The sequence below is a fragment of the Schistocerca serialis genome, chromosome 5 (genome assembly GCF_023864345.2).
Source record: "Schistocerca serialis cubense isolate TAMUIC-IGC-003099 chromosome 5, iqSchSeri2.2, whole genome shotgun sequence".
Classification (NCBI taxonomy): Eukaryota; Metazoa; Arthropoda; class Insecta; order Orthoptera; family Acrididae; genus Schistocerca; species Schistocerca serialis.
Window position 1 is genome coordinate 510,336,399 of NC_064642.1, and position 18,737 is coordinate 510,355,135.

At 41.5% G+C, this 18,737-nt stretch overlaps 1 protein-coding gene across 1 annotated transcript in view; it reads left to right on the forward strand.

Moving 5' to 3' along the window:
- The window catches only part of LOC126482035 (odorant receptor 43a-like), a 59,871-nt gene that overhangs the window by 28,470 nt on the left and 12,664 nt on the right, over positions 1 to 18,737 (forward strand). The window contains exon 4 of the mRNA XM_050106007.1: positions 18,511 to 18,666. Within this exon, the coding sequence (XP_049961964.1) occupies positions 18,511 to 18,666 (156 nt within the window). The remainder of the gene's footprint in view (positions 1 to 18,510; positions 18,667 to 18,737) is intronic.

An 18,737-nucleotide genomic window follows, 5' to 3' on the forward strand; every position in this document is an offset into this window, starting at 1 on the left:
TCAGTAGCATCCCACACTTGAGTACGGCCCACAGAATGCTCATACAACCATGTGAAACTGCAAGAAAAGTTCTTCTTTGGGGTATGGTTCAAATCGCACGCCACGTTGCCTTGAATGTCCATTGTATCACCAAAGCGGTGACCCTTTATGTGAATTTCTCCAGATTGTCGTTTTGTGATAGGTCCGTAGTGATAAAACCAAGTTTCGTCACCTGGGATGAGTTTGCCAAAAGTCTTGCCAGTTGTCTACGCTTCGTTGGTTTTGTGCGGAAGTCAAGGTATGCAGGGAAAACATTGCACACTCTTTTCTCTTCTTCAAAATGTTCTCAAGAATGTGTTGCACGTTTTATATAGAGGTGTTCAGTTCCTTACTCCAGAACACGTTGACACAGAACGGCCACATGTCCAGCACTTAACACTACCCGCTCACAACTGACCGGTCGAATGGATATCTTTGATTTACAGTTGTTAGTTCAGGCTGCTTTCACAGTTACAGGGCTGATGTCGCTTAAAAGTCTCTCTCGGAACTTTTCGGACTGACAGGGTGTCCTTCTTTCTTTACTCAAATGAAGCTTACCGATTTCTGCAGGCCGTGGCGCACTTCACTCCACTCCACTTCGCTTTGGTAGTTTACTGACGCATACACCTTGACCATAGCATTACAAAAATGGTTCAAATGTCTCTAAGCACTATGGGACTTAACATCTGAGTTCATCAACCCCCTAGAATTAGACCTACTTAAACCTAACTAACCTAAGGACTTCACACACATCCATGCCCGAGGCAGGATTCCAACCTGCGACCGTAGCAGCAGCGCGGTTCCGGACTGAAGCGCCTAGAACCGCTCGGTCACAACGTCCGGCTAGCATTACCGAAACTGCCTCTATCATAACACACAATAATCACAATGTAATATTTCAGTAACACGTATTTTATAGAAATGTTACAAATTTTAACATCTGAGGCGTATGAAAACACATAGCTGAGAGAGGTTGACATTACATAACTAATAGCCTATAACCCTCTTACAAGACGACAAAATAGGGAGTAAAAATAAATGAAATGAAAAACCTCCTTTAGTTAGCCAGTTTTTGGCAGAGTTAAAGAATAGACTCTAAGGACGGGCCCCAAGTTTTAGTCCTCTTGTCGACAATGTGACAATATGCAATTGCTGAGCAACGATTGTTTTAGTTTAATGAAAAAGGAAGTCATTTTCCAGAAAAAAATGTGGTATTTTTTGACAAAACATATACAGTGAAGTAAATGAAAAACGTGTTAATAAAGTAGATTTACTGTGCCAAGTGACATGACTGCTCAATAACTCATTTATGTTACGAATCATGTTGTACTAATGTTCACATTTAATATCAACTACTTCCAGGAACGGATGACGTTATAGGTTTTTCTGTAGGATATGAGTAAAAAATGTTTGTAATAATTAAGTTGTGTTGTACGAGGTGTAGCATGACAGTTATATATTATCACAGTAAAACTGAAATTCTATTCAGTTTGTCACGTTCTCTAAAACTTGTTGTGTCATTTTTGCAAACTGTGTACGGTGATATAGCAGCATTAACAACATTATCCACTAAATTAAGACCCATATCATTTACGTCGATATGCAGCAGGATTTTACGAATTATCTCGAAGAGAACGGTCTATTGACACACAGTCAACGCGGATTTAGAAAACATCTTCATTGTGAAACACAACTAGCTCTTTACTCACACAAATTGTTGAGTGATAATCACAAGGGATTTCAAACTGATTCCGCATTTCTAGATTTCCAGAGGGTTTTTGCCACTATACCACAGAAGTTGTATGTAGTGAAATTGCGTGCTTATGGAATATCGTCTCAGTTATGTGACTGGATTCTTGATTTCCTGTCAGACAGGTCACAGTTCGAAGTAATTGACAGAAAATCGTCGAGTAAAATAGAAGTGATATCTGGCGTGCCCCAAGGTAGTATTATAGGCCCTCTGTTGATTCTTATCTATATTAACGATTTAGGAGACAATCTTAGCAGCCAGGTTGTTTGTAGATGATGTTGTTGTTTATCGTCTAGTAAAGTCGTCAGCAGACTAAAAAAAATTGCAAAACGATTTAGAAAAGATATATGTATGGTGTGAAAACTCGCAATTGACGCTAAATAATGAAAAGTGTGAGGTCATCCACATGAGAGCTAAAAGGAATCCGTTAAACTTCGGTTGCACGATAAATCAATCAAATATAAAGGCCGTAAATTCAACTAAATGCCTAGGAATTACAATTATAAACAACATAAATTTGAAAGAACACATAGCAAATGTTGTGGGGACGGCAAACTAAAAACTGCATTTTATTGGTAGAACGCTTAGAAAACATAACAGAGACTGCTTACACTACGCTTGTCCGTCCTCTTTTAGAATATTGCTGGGCGGTCTGTGATCCTTACCACACGGGATTAACAGAGTGCATTGAGAAGGTTCAAAAAACAGCCGCACGTTTTGTATTATCGCGAAACAGGGAATAAAGTATCACTAACCTGATACTGGATTTGGGGTGAACATCATTAAAACAAAAGCGTTTTTCGTTGCGGCAGAATCTTCTCACGGAATTTCAATCATAAACTTTCTCCTCAAAATGTGAAAGTATTTTGTTGACGCCGACCCACATAGGGAGAAACGATCATCGTAATAAAATAAGTGAAATCAGAGCTCGAACGCAAATATATAGGTGTTCGTTTCTTCCGCATTCTGTTCGAGACTGGAATAATAGAGAATTATTGTGATGGTGGTTCGATGAACCCTCTGCCAGGCACGGAGTATCCATGTAGGTGTAGATGTAGATTACTCCATTACGAGGTCATGTACAAAAGGAATCAACAAAATTCCGGGGTATACTGTATCAACAAAATTCTGCAAATATTCTTCTGTAATTCTGTATATATTCCATCGAAATTTCGTAAATTTCAGGTAAGAGTGCACTATAACTCCTGCAGACTCTTATTTTCGCGTGATGACATCGTGGTGTAGGTCCTTACATAACAAATTAAGTGGGTAGACTAGGGCAGATTGGCATCTTTTTCTTGTTGTTTCTTTCCATCTTGTGTTTTCAATGTTTACATATATCTTTTTATGTGGAAACATTGGTACATTATTCCAGCAGCTTTAAACTACTTAATTATGGCTTCGCACTATTTGTCAATTTATAAAAAGAAATTTAGTACAGTAATGACACCGATGCCAACCCACGGGGCAAGTTGACTCAGCAGCTTGGACAAGCTGGCCCATAAGCTTTTATCATATAATTTAGTTACGAGATTAGTTATTAACTGAAAATATATCTAGTTTATACTCAAGTTGTTGTAATACAAATTACTAAAGCCTAATGACAAAAACTATTCTCATAAATCATGTATCATTGTTGTAATAAGTCTGATAAAAAGTATGTACAAAATTTTAATCATTCATTGCCTGAATGCCCGATAGGATCTTCACAGGTTAAACATTAATAAGAAACTTCTTTCACTTTATTTTTAACACATGACAGATATATCTACCTCTTAAAACTTGAATATTGAATCAATTAATCATACGGATTGCTGTGCGAAAAAAGGTTTAAGACACCTAAGACGAATCATCCTAGTGTTCTTCATCTTGAAGAACTTTCTCAGGAATGCTTACTTTCTTTCTGCGCTTTATTTGAGGAGTTCTATAATGTGATTTACGTTTACGATTTTCACTTTTTGAGGAAACAGGTTTTTACGCCAACCATAAGTATTTCTCTTTACGGAGTTCTCTTTTCTTCTGTGTGGAGGCTTGCTGGTTCGCGTGGTGACATGTCTTTCGCTCGAGTGTCTGTCAGTATTGCTCAAGTTCTCTTTCGTTTGTTTGCTGTCTCTTTTATTTTTCACAATTCCGCGAATGGCCTGACCTCTTCAGGTGTTGGGAAGGACATTTGGCCAGGTGATGTGATGTTTAATGTAACAGGCGTTGTTACTGACCGAATAGACCTAGAATGTGTTCTTGAGCATTCGAAAGGCTAGCTCCAGCAGTTAAATCACAACCAACAGCAAGATCAGGCATATCTCTTATGTATGAAGACAAACAGTCACATTTCGTGATAATCTACCTTTTTACCTGTTTAAGGATACAGGGTACTTTTCCAGCTCAATATTATGTAAAAATCAACACCTATTTCTTTCAGGCACTGTTTATAAGGTATATGTTTTACAGATTTTTTGTTGATGTCAGGTAATGCAGCACACTTTCTAAACAAATTAAAAATATTTTGAATATTTTTGAACCTGCTTAGGGTTATTAAAAACTTACAAAGAAATTGACGCAATTTCTTTTTCCAAAATTCTTCCTCAAATTGAGGTACCATTTAATCCAATGTTATACATTTGAAGGAGACCAAATTTTTACCAGGTATGCATGACATGATGACTGAGGTACTAGACCTATTTAATTCCACCTACTATGTATATTACAAGGATAAAAAATATCACATCTTACATTCTAATTTTTATAATTTTTTTCCTAATAAAAGTGTTATTTTTTCAATAATTTTGTTGATTCTGCAATAAAGATTAGGTCTACTACAGAAGTATTGACTATTGCAAGTTACAGAAAAAAATAGAGTAATGCTTTATAAACTTTAGAAATATTTGTACCTGAATTCTGAAAAATACAACTTGCGGGAAGTTGCGAATGATGATATGAGTCCAATTAAACTGTACCTCAGAACATTCCTGCAGCATTGTTTTCATCCTGCAGCATTTATTCATCTTCAAGCTTCCTCTTGGCATTCCTTTTAGCACCTCTTGGTTCTATGGTAACTTGAAGAGCGAATCGTTCAACTTCATTCACCCATTGTCTGTCAGAAGCAAGCAATTGATTTTCCATATTAGAACCACATATTCTGCCTAAATTTCTCAGGACCTCCATGACTGAAACATATCACTGATTCTAGTACACCAACTTTTAATGTATTTAGTCCTACAAAAACATTCTTGGGTAATCTTTCCCATATGCAATGGTTGAAACTTTCTTTTGTATTCTGAGTGCCCTCATGAAGACACTTACTAAGCAAAACAGGGTCACACAGGTCTCTAAAAATTGGTTTTAATTCATTAATAGCAGGCTCAGGAAGAGGATGCTTATGACGGTATATTTGGCCACTTTCTTTTTATTTTTGGCAACCATACCAAGAATCTCCTCCTTTAGGGCAATGTCCGTGAACAGGGTGGTCATTTGTCGATAACTTATGAAAGTAGTAGACCCATTTAGCTTTTCTCATTGCTGTAACGTCATTCAGAGGTGCAGTTCGTCTAAAGGACAGTCCATAATAACTCTGAAGAAGGTCTAGTTCAGTTTCTGTCAATCTGCCTCGGCCAGACAGAGATTTTCTTTCAGATAGCGACTTTCCTTTCATTTCTCTTAGCAGCTTAGTCAATCTAGCATCCATCCTCTTTTGCACATGTCCATAACACTCGAGTTTTGTTCCAAAAGTACCACCATAAACATTGAACTCACTAATTTTATTGAAAGCTAGAGTCCCCTTCGTATATCTAATGTTATAAATGGGCACCAACCTCTGAAAGATTTTTAGAGCTCCATCACACTCCATACCTCCACTGTAACCATCACAATTCTTAGAACATTGATGTTCAATATGTCCTTCAGTGTTACCATGGCAGGTGTGGCAGTACTAAGATAAGCACTCAACATCAACTTTTCCATTCTCCAGAGAAGTAGCACTTACAACACTATTCAAGGAACGATGTCCTCGACGTTGCCATGTCCCATCAAGTGGAACAGCAATATCCCTGGTTCCACTAATATTTACAATTTCTTCTTACGCAGGTTTCATAGATGCTTTAGACACAACCGTCAAGGCACCTAAAAGTATTTTTATGTACTTGCTGAACCTAATGGGAGGGGGAGGAAGGTCCATAAAACCACAAAACGTTTGAACATCCTACTGCACGTATTGCATACACGAACTTCAAATTCACATTATATGAATTATGCACAATGTCCGAAGTCATTTTAAAGGTAGATTTATTGCAGGATATACACAGAACAACTAATTTTGACGCTAAATCCTTCCTGCTACTTTGTTGTTCAGTTATTTCCAGACAGCTCACACCATCACATTGTTTACGTTTAGCCACTTCCTTTATCAAAGAAGATAAGATGCCCACATCAACAACAAAAAATCCACTATAAACAGCGTCATTGTTAACACAAAAATTTGAATCACCAGGAGGCGTGCCATGTGGGAGTTTTTTACCTGAAGAACTGATACATAGGTTACTTTCAACAGTGTGGCTTGCTTTGTTTGTGAACTGGTTACCACGAAATCTCCTTGAATTTCTTGATGTGTGGCACAGTTCATATTTATTGCACACTAAAGGATATGTACTTCCACAAATGTATGTAGCACTTTGGCAATAAACATTCAGTAACATGTGAACAAACTGCTTCAGCGAAACAAAAGTAAATACCAGCAAAGATAATCATTTCCAGACACTAGAAACCCGCACTGTAACTAACATATACAATGTATCACACATATAATCGCTGGAAACAGGAAGTTCACAGTTCTTTTCAAAATAATACTGGTTTCTGTAACAGAAATAAAGCGGGCGTAGCCACATACATGACTGTAACTTTAAAATTTTATGTATATAGATCATTTTTCATCTGAAACCCTATAATATACACTCCTGGAAATGGAAAAAAGAACACATTGACACCGGTGTGTCAGACCCACCATACTTGCTCCGGACACTGCGAGAGGGCTGTACAAGCAATGATCACACGCACGGCACAGCGGACACACCAGGAACCGCGGTGTTGGCCGTCGAATGGCGCTAGCTGCGCAGCATTTGTGCACCGCCGCCGTCAGTGTCAGCCAGTTTGCCGTGGCATACGGAGCTCCATCGCAGTCTTTAACACTGGTAGCATGCCGCGACAGCGTGGACGTGAACCGTATGTGCAGTTGACGGACTTTGAGCGAGGGCCACCGCCACTTCCCAGCAAATTAGGGACACTGTTGCTCCTGGGGTATCGGCGAGGACCATTCGCAACCGTCTCCATGAAGCTGGGCTACGGTCCCGCACACCGTTAGGCCGTCTTCCGCTCACGCCCCAACATCGTGCACCCCGCCTCCAGTGGTGTCGCGACAGGCGTGAATGGAGGGACGAATGGAGACGTGTCGTCTTCAGCGATGAGAGTCGCTTCTGCCTTGGTGCCAATGATGGTCGTATGCGTGTTTGGCGCCGTGCAGGTGAGCGCCACAATCAGGACTGCATACGACCGAGGCACACAGGGCCAACACCCGGCATCATGGTGTGGGGAGCGATCTCCTACACTGGCCGTACACCACTGGTGATCGTCGAGGGGACACTGAATAGTGCACGGTACATCCAAACCGTCATCGAACCCATCGTTCTACCATTCCTAGACCGGCAAGGGAACTTGCTGTTCCAACAGGACAATGCACGTCCGCATGTATCCCATGCCACCCAACGTGCTCTAGAAGGTGTAAGTTAACTACCCTGGCCAGCAAGATCTCCGGATCTGTCCCCCATTGAGCATGTTTGGGACTGGATGAAGCGTCGTCTCACGCGGTCTGCACGTCCAGCACGAACGCTGGTCCAACTGAGGCGCCAGGTGGAAATGGCATGGCAAGCCGTTCCACAGGACTACATCCAGCATCTCTACGATCGTCTCCATGGGAGAATAGCAGCCTGCATTGCTGCGAAAGGTGGATATACACTGTACTAGTGCCGACATTGTGCATGCTCTGTTGCCTGTGTCTATGTGCCTGTGGTTCTGTCAGTGTGATCATGTGATGTATCTGACCCCAGGAATGTGTCAATAAAGTTTCCCCTTCCTGGGACAATGAATTCACGGTGTTCTTATTTCAATTTCCAGGAGTGAATATATCATGTAATCAGGAATGACTATAGAATTTAATAAAGTCATTAAAATTTTTTTCCACCATTTATAAATTCCCTGTATCCTTAAGGGGGGAGGGGGGGAGGAATGCCTGTGAGTTTGAATCCAGACAACATATTTATGTGCGTAACTGCACTTACTAGTCAAGTTTTCACATAGCTCGTATATTGTCATTGTTCGTTTGCTTGAAGCCATTCATGCACCGCACGCTAGGATTACATATTTTACAAAAGAACCGTAAGCGCTTCTGTCGAAGTGCTGTAGTCTGCGGCTATAGTAAGCTGGAAAAGACAAAAGCGTGACACAATTTTCCTTGCAAACAGCAGATAAATAGGAACTATGGTTGTCAATTAGTACCAAGCAAGGGTGGCCTTTTGAACATCGAACTCGTGATACAAGATGTTGTTTGTATTTCAAGAAGCTACTTTCTGTCATCCACTCTGATGGATGGGCACCACCTTTGCCTCCAACATTACTGTCTCTGATGAAATGAAGCTAACCGTTAACACCGCGGCATACGAAAAATAAAGGCACACTGTTTTCCGTTGCATTAACCGCTGAAGCCATTGTGTGAAGTGTCTGAAAACCAATCCGTCCTTCCCCCCCCCCCCCCCCCCAATTCCAAAATCAGTCCAAGACTGAGGTATTTTACGTTAACAGGGAACAGCATAGTTACAGGCAAACCGCCTAACTCCTTTCGGTGAAGGGGTAAAGTATATGTCACTAGCTTTAATAAGGTACTCTTCAAGCACGTTTTCCTGTTCTGGCTCAAACACCTGGAAAAATGAATTTGTCTTAATTACATATTTAAATAATCTTTGAATAAATAAAGCTTTCATAAAATTATTAGAAACTTAATTTTATATATTTTCCATTATATTTGACGTTGTTGCTAAAACAGTGCAGATATGAAGAGGAACACTTTAAGGAGATATCAAAAAGTTTCCGTCTGAGGGCATTTCAGCAGCGTATATGCAGTGTAGTGCGATTCCGATGCGGCTATACAAGCATCGGCATGTAGGCAAGGGATTAGTGTGGTATTCATGTCTTTCTGATGTGCGTGCGGAAGTGCAGAGACGTGAAACATAGCGATGTTATTACCAAATGCGTCCAAGCATGACCAGCGTGCTGCCATTCTTTTCTTGACTGCTGGAGGACAAACACATTTATCGGAGAATGAAGAATGTGTATAGGGCAGCAGGTCTGTCGAAAACAACCGTTGTGTAATGGTGCGCCAAGTTCTGTGCTGGTTGCGATTCGACACAAGACGCCGACCGATCTGGAAGGCCAGCTGACTCAAGTGGGTGTCACATAAGCATCTGCTCTATATTCCTAAACTCTCACCATGTGATTTACTTCTTCGGCTCCTTAAAAAAGCCCTTGAAGTGTCACGGTTGAATGAGGGTGTACAGCAGGCAGTTAGGGACCTCTTCACGAAGCAGGATACGGTATTTTACCAGACGGGTACCTTCAACTTGGTTCGTCGGTGGGATGATTGCATCAATGGTCACGAAGATTTTGCCAGATTGGCATACCGATTCTGGTCTGTACGGCCTTGGAATAGAAATTTTTGATCACCCTTATACAAAGCAAAGGACTATGTTAACTGATTTTTTTTTTTTTTGCATAGCCACATACGTGCATATTCCAGAATTTTGTTGCTGTTTCACACCTCTCTACAACTCTGAATTTGTTGCAGTACCTCTCTAAAGTTTTCTAGGAATGTTAAAGTCTTTGTTCAGTTCTCTGGTATATAATGCCATTCTACAGGGTTATTACAAATGATTGAAGCGATTTCACAGCTCTACAATAACTTTATTATTTGAGATATTTTCACAATGCTTTGCACACACATACAAAAACTCAAAAAGTTTTTTTAGGCATTCACAAATGTTCGATATGTGCCCTTTTAGTGATTCGGCAGACATCAAGCCGATAATCAAGTTCCTCCCACACTCGGCGCAGTGTGTCCCCATCAATGAGTTCGAAAGCATCGTTGATGCGAGCTCGCAGTTCTGGCACGTTTCTTGGTAGAGGAGGTTTAAACACTGAATCTTTCACATAACCCCACAGAAAGAAATTGCATGGGGTTAAGTCGGGAGAGCGTGAGGGCCATGACATGAATTGCTGATCATGATCTCCACCACGACCGATCCATCGGTTTTCCAATCTCCTGTTTAAGAAATGCCGAACATCATGATGGAAGTGCGGTGGAGCACCATCCTGTGGTAAGTTTAGCTCCCTGCTTGCTTTATTCGTCGACTTCCGTGGGCTACGCGTGAAACTTGCCCGCACGCGTTCAACCGTTTCTTCGCTCACTGCAGGCCGACACGTTGATTTCCCCTTACAGAGGCATCCAGAAGCTTTAAACTGCGCATACCATCGCCGAATGGAGTTAGCAGTTGATGGATCTTTGTTGAACTTCGTCCTGAAGTGTCGTTGCACTGTTATGACTGACTGATGTGAGTGCATTTCAAGCACGACATACGCTTTCTCGGCTCCTGTCGCCATTTTCTCTCACTGCGCTCTCGAGCGCTCTGGCGGCAGAAACCTGAAGTGCGACTTCAGCCGAACAAAACTTTATGAGTTTTTCTACGTATCAGAAGTGTGTCGTGACCATATGTCAATGAATGGAGCTACAGTGAATTTATGAAATCGCTTCAATCATTTGTAATAGCCCTGTACTTCTGTTGTTGTTCATCTCTTAGTCGCTTCAGAAACGTTGAATCCCCCAGTTTTCTTTCTATAATTTCGAACCATCCTGCAAACAAAACGGCAGAACGAGGATCAGTAAAGACATGACTACATTCCAAGATACCTGTAGGTCTGAAACTAGGAAATATATGCCGTGCAATATTCTACAAGGAATAATTTCAAATTTATATTACATTCGTTTTATTTGATTAGTTAAAGAAAAAAAAGAAAATCAATTGTCACATTGCTGCTACCTGTTTAAAATCAATGCAGGACACAACGCGCTTACCTAAAAATTGCTTTGGATGTTATCTAGACCTTGACTATATTGGACCTATTAAAGTTAATAAGAGTATTTACTTAGAAATAGACGGCGTGGCATTGTTCCTATCGCCATACTGGAAATATTTTAGTTCGTTAACGAAATCGTTTAACGGCAGAACAGTGTCAAAATAATTCTACGTCTTTAGGCTATAATTGTTGGACTTGTTTAGTAAGAGCGTCCTTTTGGGGTACACACCAATATATCTTGAGCATCCAAAATTTACTTTCACTATCAAGAAAACATAAAATACGTTTCCTTATTTGCTCAGCAATCTCCTGCGCTGGCGCGTCTGTGGGAAGATAGCGATTTTGTCACCAGCAAACTCCTTGATCGATGGCGTACTCTAACGGCAGTTTAACGAAATAATACCATTTTGCCTTCGTGCACCTATGGCAATATGCCCTAGTCACCCCTACTGAGGCTGAAAAAAAATGGCTCTAAGCACTATGGGACTTAACTTCAAGGTCATCAGTCCCCTAGAACTTAGAACTACTTAAACCTAACTAACATAAGGACATCACACACATCCATGCCCGAAGCAGGATTCGTACCTGCCACCGTAGCGGTCGTGCTGTTCCAGACTGTAGCGCCTAGAACCGCTCGGCCACCCCGTCCGGCACTACTGAGGCTGAAGCTGTGACTTCCAAATGTACTGTATAATGTTATAGGAAAAAATCTATGAAGTCAGCAGTAAGTTTTCCAAATGCGCTCTATAATATGGTTTGTTATTCGAAACAGAATATAATAACGTATTGTTGGGCGCCAATAGTAACTGCTTCAGTCAATAGAGTGAAATAAAATACCATAGTTAGAAATAATATGGCGTCCTGACGAAATTACGGAATACTTAATTAATTAGACTGATATGAACGGAGACTTTCTCAGGACCATTAGAAGAAAGGGATACAAATTTAAGCCAGATCGGTACCCCACTATTCGCCTGTCTGACGTATTTCACGGAACTTCGTCGTGGCGTGTGTTATGAGCACAGTGACACGTCGATTTTAAGCTGAGGCTGCACATCTCTCAGTCTGCCTCCGTAGTTGTGCAGCTGACTGCCATACGGGGGACGCGGGATCGATTCCTGATACTGCCAGGGATTTTTCTTTCGTGGGAGGACTAGGAAGGGATGCACCCAGCCTTGTGAGGCCAGCTGAGAAGCTACTGGACTAATAGTTTCGGTTACAGCATCAAGAAACATGACAACGACTGGGAGAGGGGTGTGCTGACTTCATGTCCATTCATGTAGAACCCGATCACGTCATTGGCAGAGAATGAGACGCAGATCGGTCGGGCCCGATTAGCCCATCAGGACTAGAGCGCGGAACTTTACGTTTATCTTACACATCTATCAACAACTCATACCGTGGCGCCTAGCGGGGAGCGGCTCTGGACAAATCCCGGGTGTTGCTTTTCTGCAGCGATCAGGAATCACACCCATTACCTTCCTCCTAGCTCCTGGAATACGCTCTCCAGAAGAGGGATATGTTCATGTTCTTGACAGATGGCTTTGTATGTGTGCGTGGATCACGCCATTGTCTTATGTGTGTAAATCTGATTTTGTCAGTGCCTAAAAAAACTGACCTGAACATAAAAAACAAGTGAAGCACAAAGCAGAAGAAACGAACGGTTAGTTACTCCTGTAACGGAGATTTTTCTCCACTGTAAAGTAATATTCAACGACCTTGCCGCAGTGGTAACACCGGAATTAAGCGCTGTCGGGCTTGGCTAGTACTTGTATGGATCACCGTCTGGGTCTACCGAGCTCTGTAGGCAAGCGGGGTGCACTCAGACCTTTAGTGTGCTGACTACATGTCCCTCCATAACCACATCCCATGACGCCTGTTGGCAGAGGATGACAGGCGGGTGGTCGGTATCGTTGAGCCTTATGAGGCCGGTTGGGATGGAGAATAGTTATTAAATTAGTACAGCAGCATTTACTTATGGATGGTGAGCTTGATACTGATTTGTATACTTTTTACTTCGCGGATTGTATTTCATATATCTGCACAAATTGCAGCATAAATATAAACGAACCCAATGTAGTAAGTAAATCTGTTTTGTTATTTTTCGTGTGGACTCAGATGGAAGCTCTGTGTAGCATTAAACGTAAATATTAAATACGATAGCCCTACAAGTTAAAATTTATTGCTGTAATTTTATAGAGGCGGAGACATAGTTGACGAGAGGTGTCTGAGGTAAAAAGATGGCAGAAGGGAAGTGGCACCTTGTTAGCGGAGAAATGAGATGTATTTTGTGGAAAGAAGTTGTTTCTTTATGGCAACGTTCAGATAGAGAAGTTTGGAGAGGAGAGTCGAAGTACTGAGATTGTGGGAAGTAGTGCCGAAAGTTCAGCGACGAGCGGAATGAACGTGTTGCGAGAGAGGGATGGTGGCGTCATTGTTATAATGTCATTGAATATTACGGCGAAGCATCCAGGTTTTATAGTTTCCCACAGAGTCTAGGGCTTCACGAGGGAGGAGAGGAGAAAAGCAGAAGATTGAAACAATATGAACCGACGCAGAAGATTTATGAAGAGAAACAGAACAAAAAATCTCCAAGACAAACAAATAAAGACAACGGAAGAACGAGAATTGTGGCATTTGTCGCGAAAGATGTTCGATTGTACTGAACTATAGTAGTGACTGTGAATGGAGAAGACAGTAGATATCTTTTATAACTCAGAGACGTGGTAGGGACGAAGGAAGGTTAGGATTTAACGTCTCGTTGACATCGAGGTCATTAGAGCCGGAGCACAAGCTCTAAATGACTCAAGGATGGGAAAGTAAATCGGCTGTGCATATTCAAAGGAACTATACTGACATTTGCCTGCTGCACTTTTAGGAAAATCGCGGTAAACGTAAATTAGGATAGTCGGAGTCGGAGCTGAGTAGTCGTCCTCCCGAATGCGAGTCCAGTGTGCTAACCACTGATCCACCGAGCGGGATAGCGAAGCGGTTAGCACTCTGAACTAGCATTCGGAAGGCGGTGGTTCAAACCAGCGTCCAGACATCCTGATCTACGTTTTCCGTGATTCTGCTGAATCGCTTAAGACAAATGCCGGGATGGTTCCTTCTAAAGGGCGGCACCTTTCCTTCTCCATCCTTCCCTAATCTTGTGCTCCCTCTGTAATGACCTCGTTGTCAACAGGACGTTAAACACTGATGCAAAACTTTTTTTGATGTGTGTAGTTCGCATCCATATACGGCCTGTCACATCTTACAGCAAGTTGTCTTTTACACTGCGTGGTCCAGTCCCTCTTCCATAATCACCTGAATGTTAGAAATATCTTCTAAATACAATGAAATTAGCTATAAATTTTTCACATGATCTTAAATATTACATAGTATCGTTGGGGATCATTGTTTAGTCTTACACGTTTACAACCCTTGTCCTTGTCCTTTTAGGATATGAACTACATAAAGAGCTGGCACTTTTTTTCTACTACGAATTTTTATGATTTAATTGTCTTTTCCAATACATAAAGCAGGTCTGTGAAAGAAAAATTACGTGTTTCTAACTACAATGATGGGGTTGGAATACGCATCTGCTGTTAGTTGTATATGATCTTTGCCGTCCACGCTACATTGTCGAAGAAACAAAACACAGTAGTGTGCAGTTTCTCTGGACAACGTAGATTGAAAGTAAGACTTCGTGAATAGCAGAAAGAGGTTGCTGTATTTGGGAGGTAATACAACACTGCGTGCATGAAGTTGCTGACTTTGTCATTTTGCTTCGTCAGAAGAATATCAGCAATTGAGACACACACATTCATAGACCAAACAGTGTGAAAACTGTGGTCAGAAGAAGAACATAACGTATAGAGACTGGCGAAGAACTTCCTATACAGTAATCAACAAACAATTTGCAAGCTAGTAAATTTAAGCAAACGGTCAATGCTCAATGAATGACCGCTTTAAATGGTTTAAGAACCTACGTTAAGAACCTCATTAAATTACTGTTTGAAGCATAAATATCTAGAAGAAATCATTTCAAAGACATATGCAATAAGTTAGGCTCCACCAATGGTCAAGGCTGCACAAACACCTTTCTAGATCTATGTCCGTACTCTGTAAATCGCTGTGAACTGCATGCTAGAGAGTACTACACATAGTACCATGTATTAGGGCTCCTTTCTTTTCCATTAACGTATGGAACAGGGGAGAGAGTTGTTTAAACCCTTCGATGTGCGCTTTAATTAGTATAAACTTGTCCTCGCGATCCCTACGAGAGCGAAATTTGGGACTCATAGTATATTCTTAGATTCATCAATTAAAACTGGTTCTAGAAACTCACTAAGTACACTTTCAAGGGATAGTGTCTTCCGGTTTAGTTCTTTTAGCATTTCTGTGACGCTTTGCTATGGATCAAAAGAACCTTTGATTATTCGTGCTGCTCTCTTTCTATTCGTACAAATCCCCTGCTGGACCTATTTCGTACGGATCCCCCACACTTGAGCAGTGTTCTAGGATGGGTCACACGTGTGTTATGTAAGTAATCTCCTTTGCAGACTGATTCCATTTTCCTGGTATATTCTGTTTGTAAACAGAAGTCTACTACCAGCCTGACCAAAAATGAAAGTGACAGAATTGGGAGCTCCAGATGACCAAGCGTTTAGAACAGCGCGGATCAAGCGAGGCATGAGATATTTAAGTTCATGTAATTTTGAAGCAGCGATTATCGTAGCGAAAGGAGTACATATTGGTTCTCGGAGGGTCTGGGGTTCGAGACACTATTCAGTATTTTTTCTTTTTGTGTTCAATTTTTACGTTACTTCCACTGTAAATAAAACGAAATAATGCTCAATATAATGTATTTATTAATATTTTCATAAAATGAGTGTAAAGGAGTGGTCAAAGAAAATTTGGGTTTGCAAATAAATTTTTAGGAAAACATTGTAAGGCGTACACGAGAACGTCGTACATAAAATTACATACTTTTATTGTTTTGCAATTTCTGCCGTGATTTTCATCGCAAAAACAGAGGAAGCAGTAATTTTGTTGGCCTCTTGCACAGCTGTAAAGTCACATTTTTACAATTACGTGGTGGTTTTAAAGTTTCTGTAGGAAAACAGCTTTAGTTTGCATTCATAAAAGGTCTCTCTCGTCGTACAATATGGTAGTGAACCACTCGTAACCCTGATTTCGCCAAAGATTGTCAATTTAATGTATTTTTATCCACTGTTGTCGGGATGTGATTTCTTTTTCTCTCTCGATGAGATAAGAAAAGTTTTGAAGCTTTTTGATCAAGTATTTAACTTGATGATAAAAATAGATATCGCAGGCTTGCAGCAGCGAGTGCATTTGGGGCTATGGATTCACGTTAACACTGCATGATGGCACTCCTTACTCATCTTGGAAAATCTCGTTGTAAAATTTTGGATTTGCTTGTCCTCCCCACGAGCCAATTAACAGAAGAATTTTGTTCTGCTGCACGTAAAACTTCTTCACTTCAGCAACAAAGTTTTTGTAGAAGATTGACGTAAGTTTCCGAGATTTTGATGAAGTAATGATGACGTTCCTATATTTTGTCACGTGCTCATCGACCAAAGTTTCTTTTGTCTATCCTTTCATGCCTTTTATGAAAATATTAATAAATACAATGTATTGAGCATTATTTCGGTTTATTTTCAGTGCAACTCACGTAAAAATTGAAAATAAAAACAGTTCCGTATAGATGCTCGACCATAGGCTTTCAGATTACCGTTCCGCATTTTTCCCGCGGCGCCAACCGCTGCCTGCATCCTGATGTTCAGATGTATGTGAAATCTTATGGGACTTGACTGCTAAGGTCATCAGTCTCCAAGCTTACACACTATTTAACCTAAATTATCCTAAGGACAAACACAAACACCCATGCCCGAGGGAGGACTCGAACCTCCGCCTGGATCAGCCGCACGGTCCGTGACTGCAGCGCCCTAGACCGCTCGGCTATTCCCGCGCGGCTCTGCATCATGCCTTACCAGTCCCGCGACAAATATGCTACTCGTACTTCTAAATGCTTGGCCACCTGGAAATCCCCCTTCTGTCACTTTCGTTTCCGGCTAAGCCCTGCATACAAGGTAGATTCGGACGTAATCGGTGATGTTACCTTGTCAGCCTATATGATGGTTGCATTTCATATCGCTACAGTAACATCCATGTACTTGTATGAGCTGATCGACTCTAATTGTGAGTCTTTGATACTGGAAGACGTGTGCAGCTTTTTTCAGACAGTATACTTTATTACAGATCTGCAGCATCTACGAGAGGTCTGAGTTATTATTAATATTGTCCGCAAGATCGTTAATACTCATACGCAACATGAACAGCGGTGGCCCCAACAAAATTCCCTGGGCACGCCTAAAGTTAATTAGGCCGAGTACTGTCCAGCTGAGGTAAAATGCTGCGTGCCCCCTACCGGAAATCCAGTTACAAATTTCTCCTTATACTACGTACGAGCGTGCTTTTTATAGTAAGCGCAGGACAGGTGTCGAGCCAAATGGCTTCCGGATGTCAAGAAATATGGCGTCTACGTGACTGTCTTGATCCATGACATTCCAAGACAAGTAACTAAGGAATGTCTCATATGAGAAATTCCTGGTACATGCGCCTACCCTCTGACCGGTCGACAACCGCACATACATCTGCAAGCAGCGGGTGGCCAAACTGCAGGCGTCGTCTGCAACCAGCAAAGCCGCCTGCAAGCCAGCCACGCCTTGCTATCGAAGTCAGAACGTGCAGCCATCGCTTGACTATTTACCACTGCAAAGATCACATGCCTGAAAATAGTTCACGCTGTGGTCATTCGCCAAGGTAGTAGTTAGGGTGGCGTACAGCCTTCGACAGCCAGTCCTCGTCGGTAGTAAACCCTGGGCACGTGAAGACACCGATCCGCGGTCCCTCATTCGCAGCACATGTGCTCCCAATCACCGGCGACAGCCGACGTTGGAGTATTCGTCGACCATTTACTCCGATTATTAAAAGGTCCCTCATTCGTAGCACACATGCTCCCAACCACCGCCGACCGTGGCTGGACACTCCCCTCTCGGCGAACACGCTTGCTTCACTGTGTTAGGGCTTCATCACGAACTCTGAAAGGAGTTGCAACCAATTGTTATCTGTTTTTGTAACTCATACAGAACCAGATGGTTACTTGCTAAGTGTTACCTCGTTTTGTTACTGTTCCAGAATAAAAGCGTTATCATTTCCAGTCCACTCGACTGCTGTTATTCTGTCTGAACTCTACCCTGGTCATAACAAAATTACTTCATGGAACACCAGGGAACAACTAAATTGTCGGATTTACAGATAATATATAGGATCATCTCTGATAATAGATAGACGGAAACAACAGGAATCCACGTGATCTTTCAAAGTTACAGAAGTGTCTCGACGAAATAGGCTCATATTAGTCTGTACTACAGAAATGTAATTAGAGAATACTTTTCATAATGAATTAACTCTAATTCGCTCCAAAAGTGAATAATTCCCGTGAACCTTCAGATAATGAGTTGTCTGCAGTTTGCACAGTTAAATATTGGTCTGTTTCGTGATTTTAGAGTGAGCTGGTTTCCGTGGCTGCATACAGTTGTGGCTGGCCAGATACCGACATCAGATTCCAGAGAGCATTGCTGGTGGTCATGGCGAGGGCACAGAGGCCTCTGAGTCTCACTGCTGGTGGGGTCTACCCCATACAGAGGGCCACCTTCCTTTCGGTAAGCATTTAATGACTCTTCATACTGTTTGCTGTGGACATTACAGCATTAATTCTCTGGACTATTTCGCG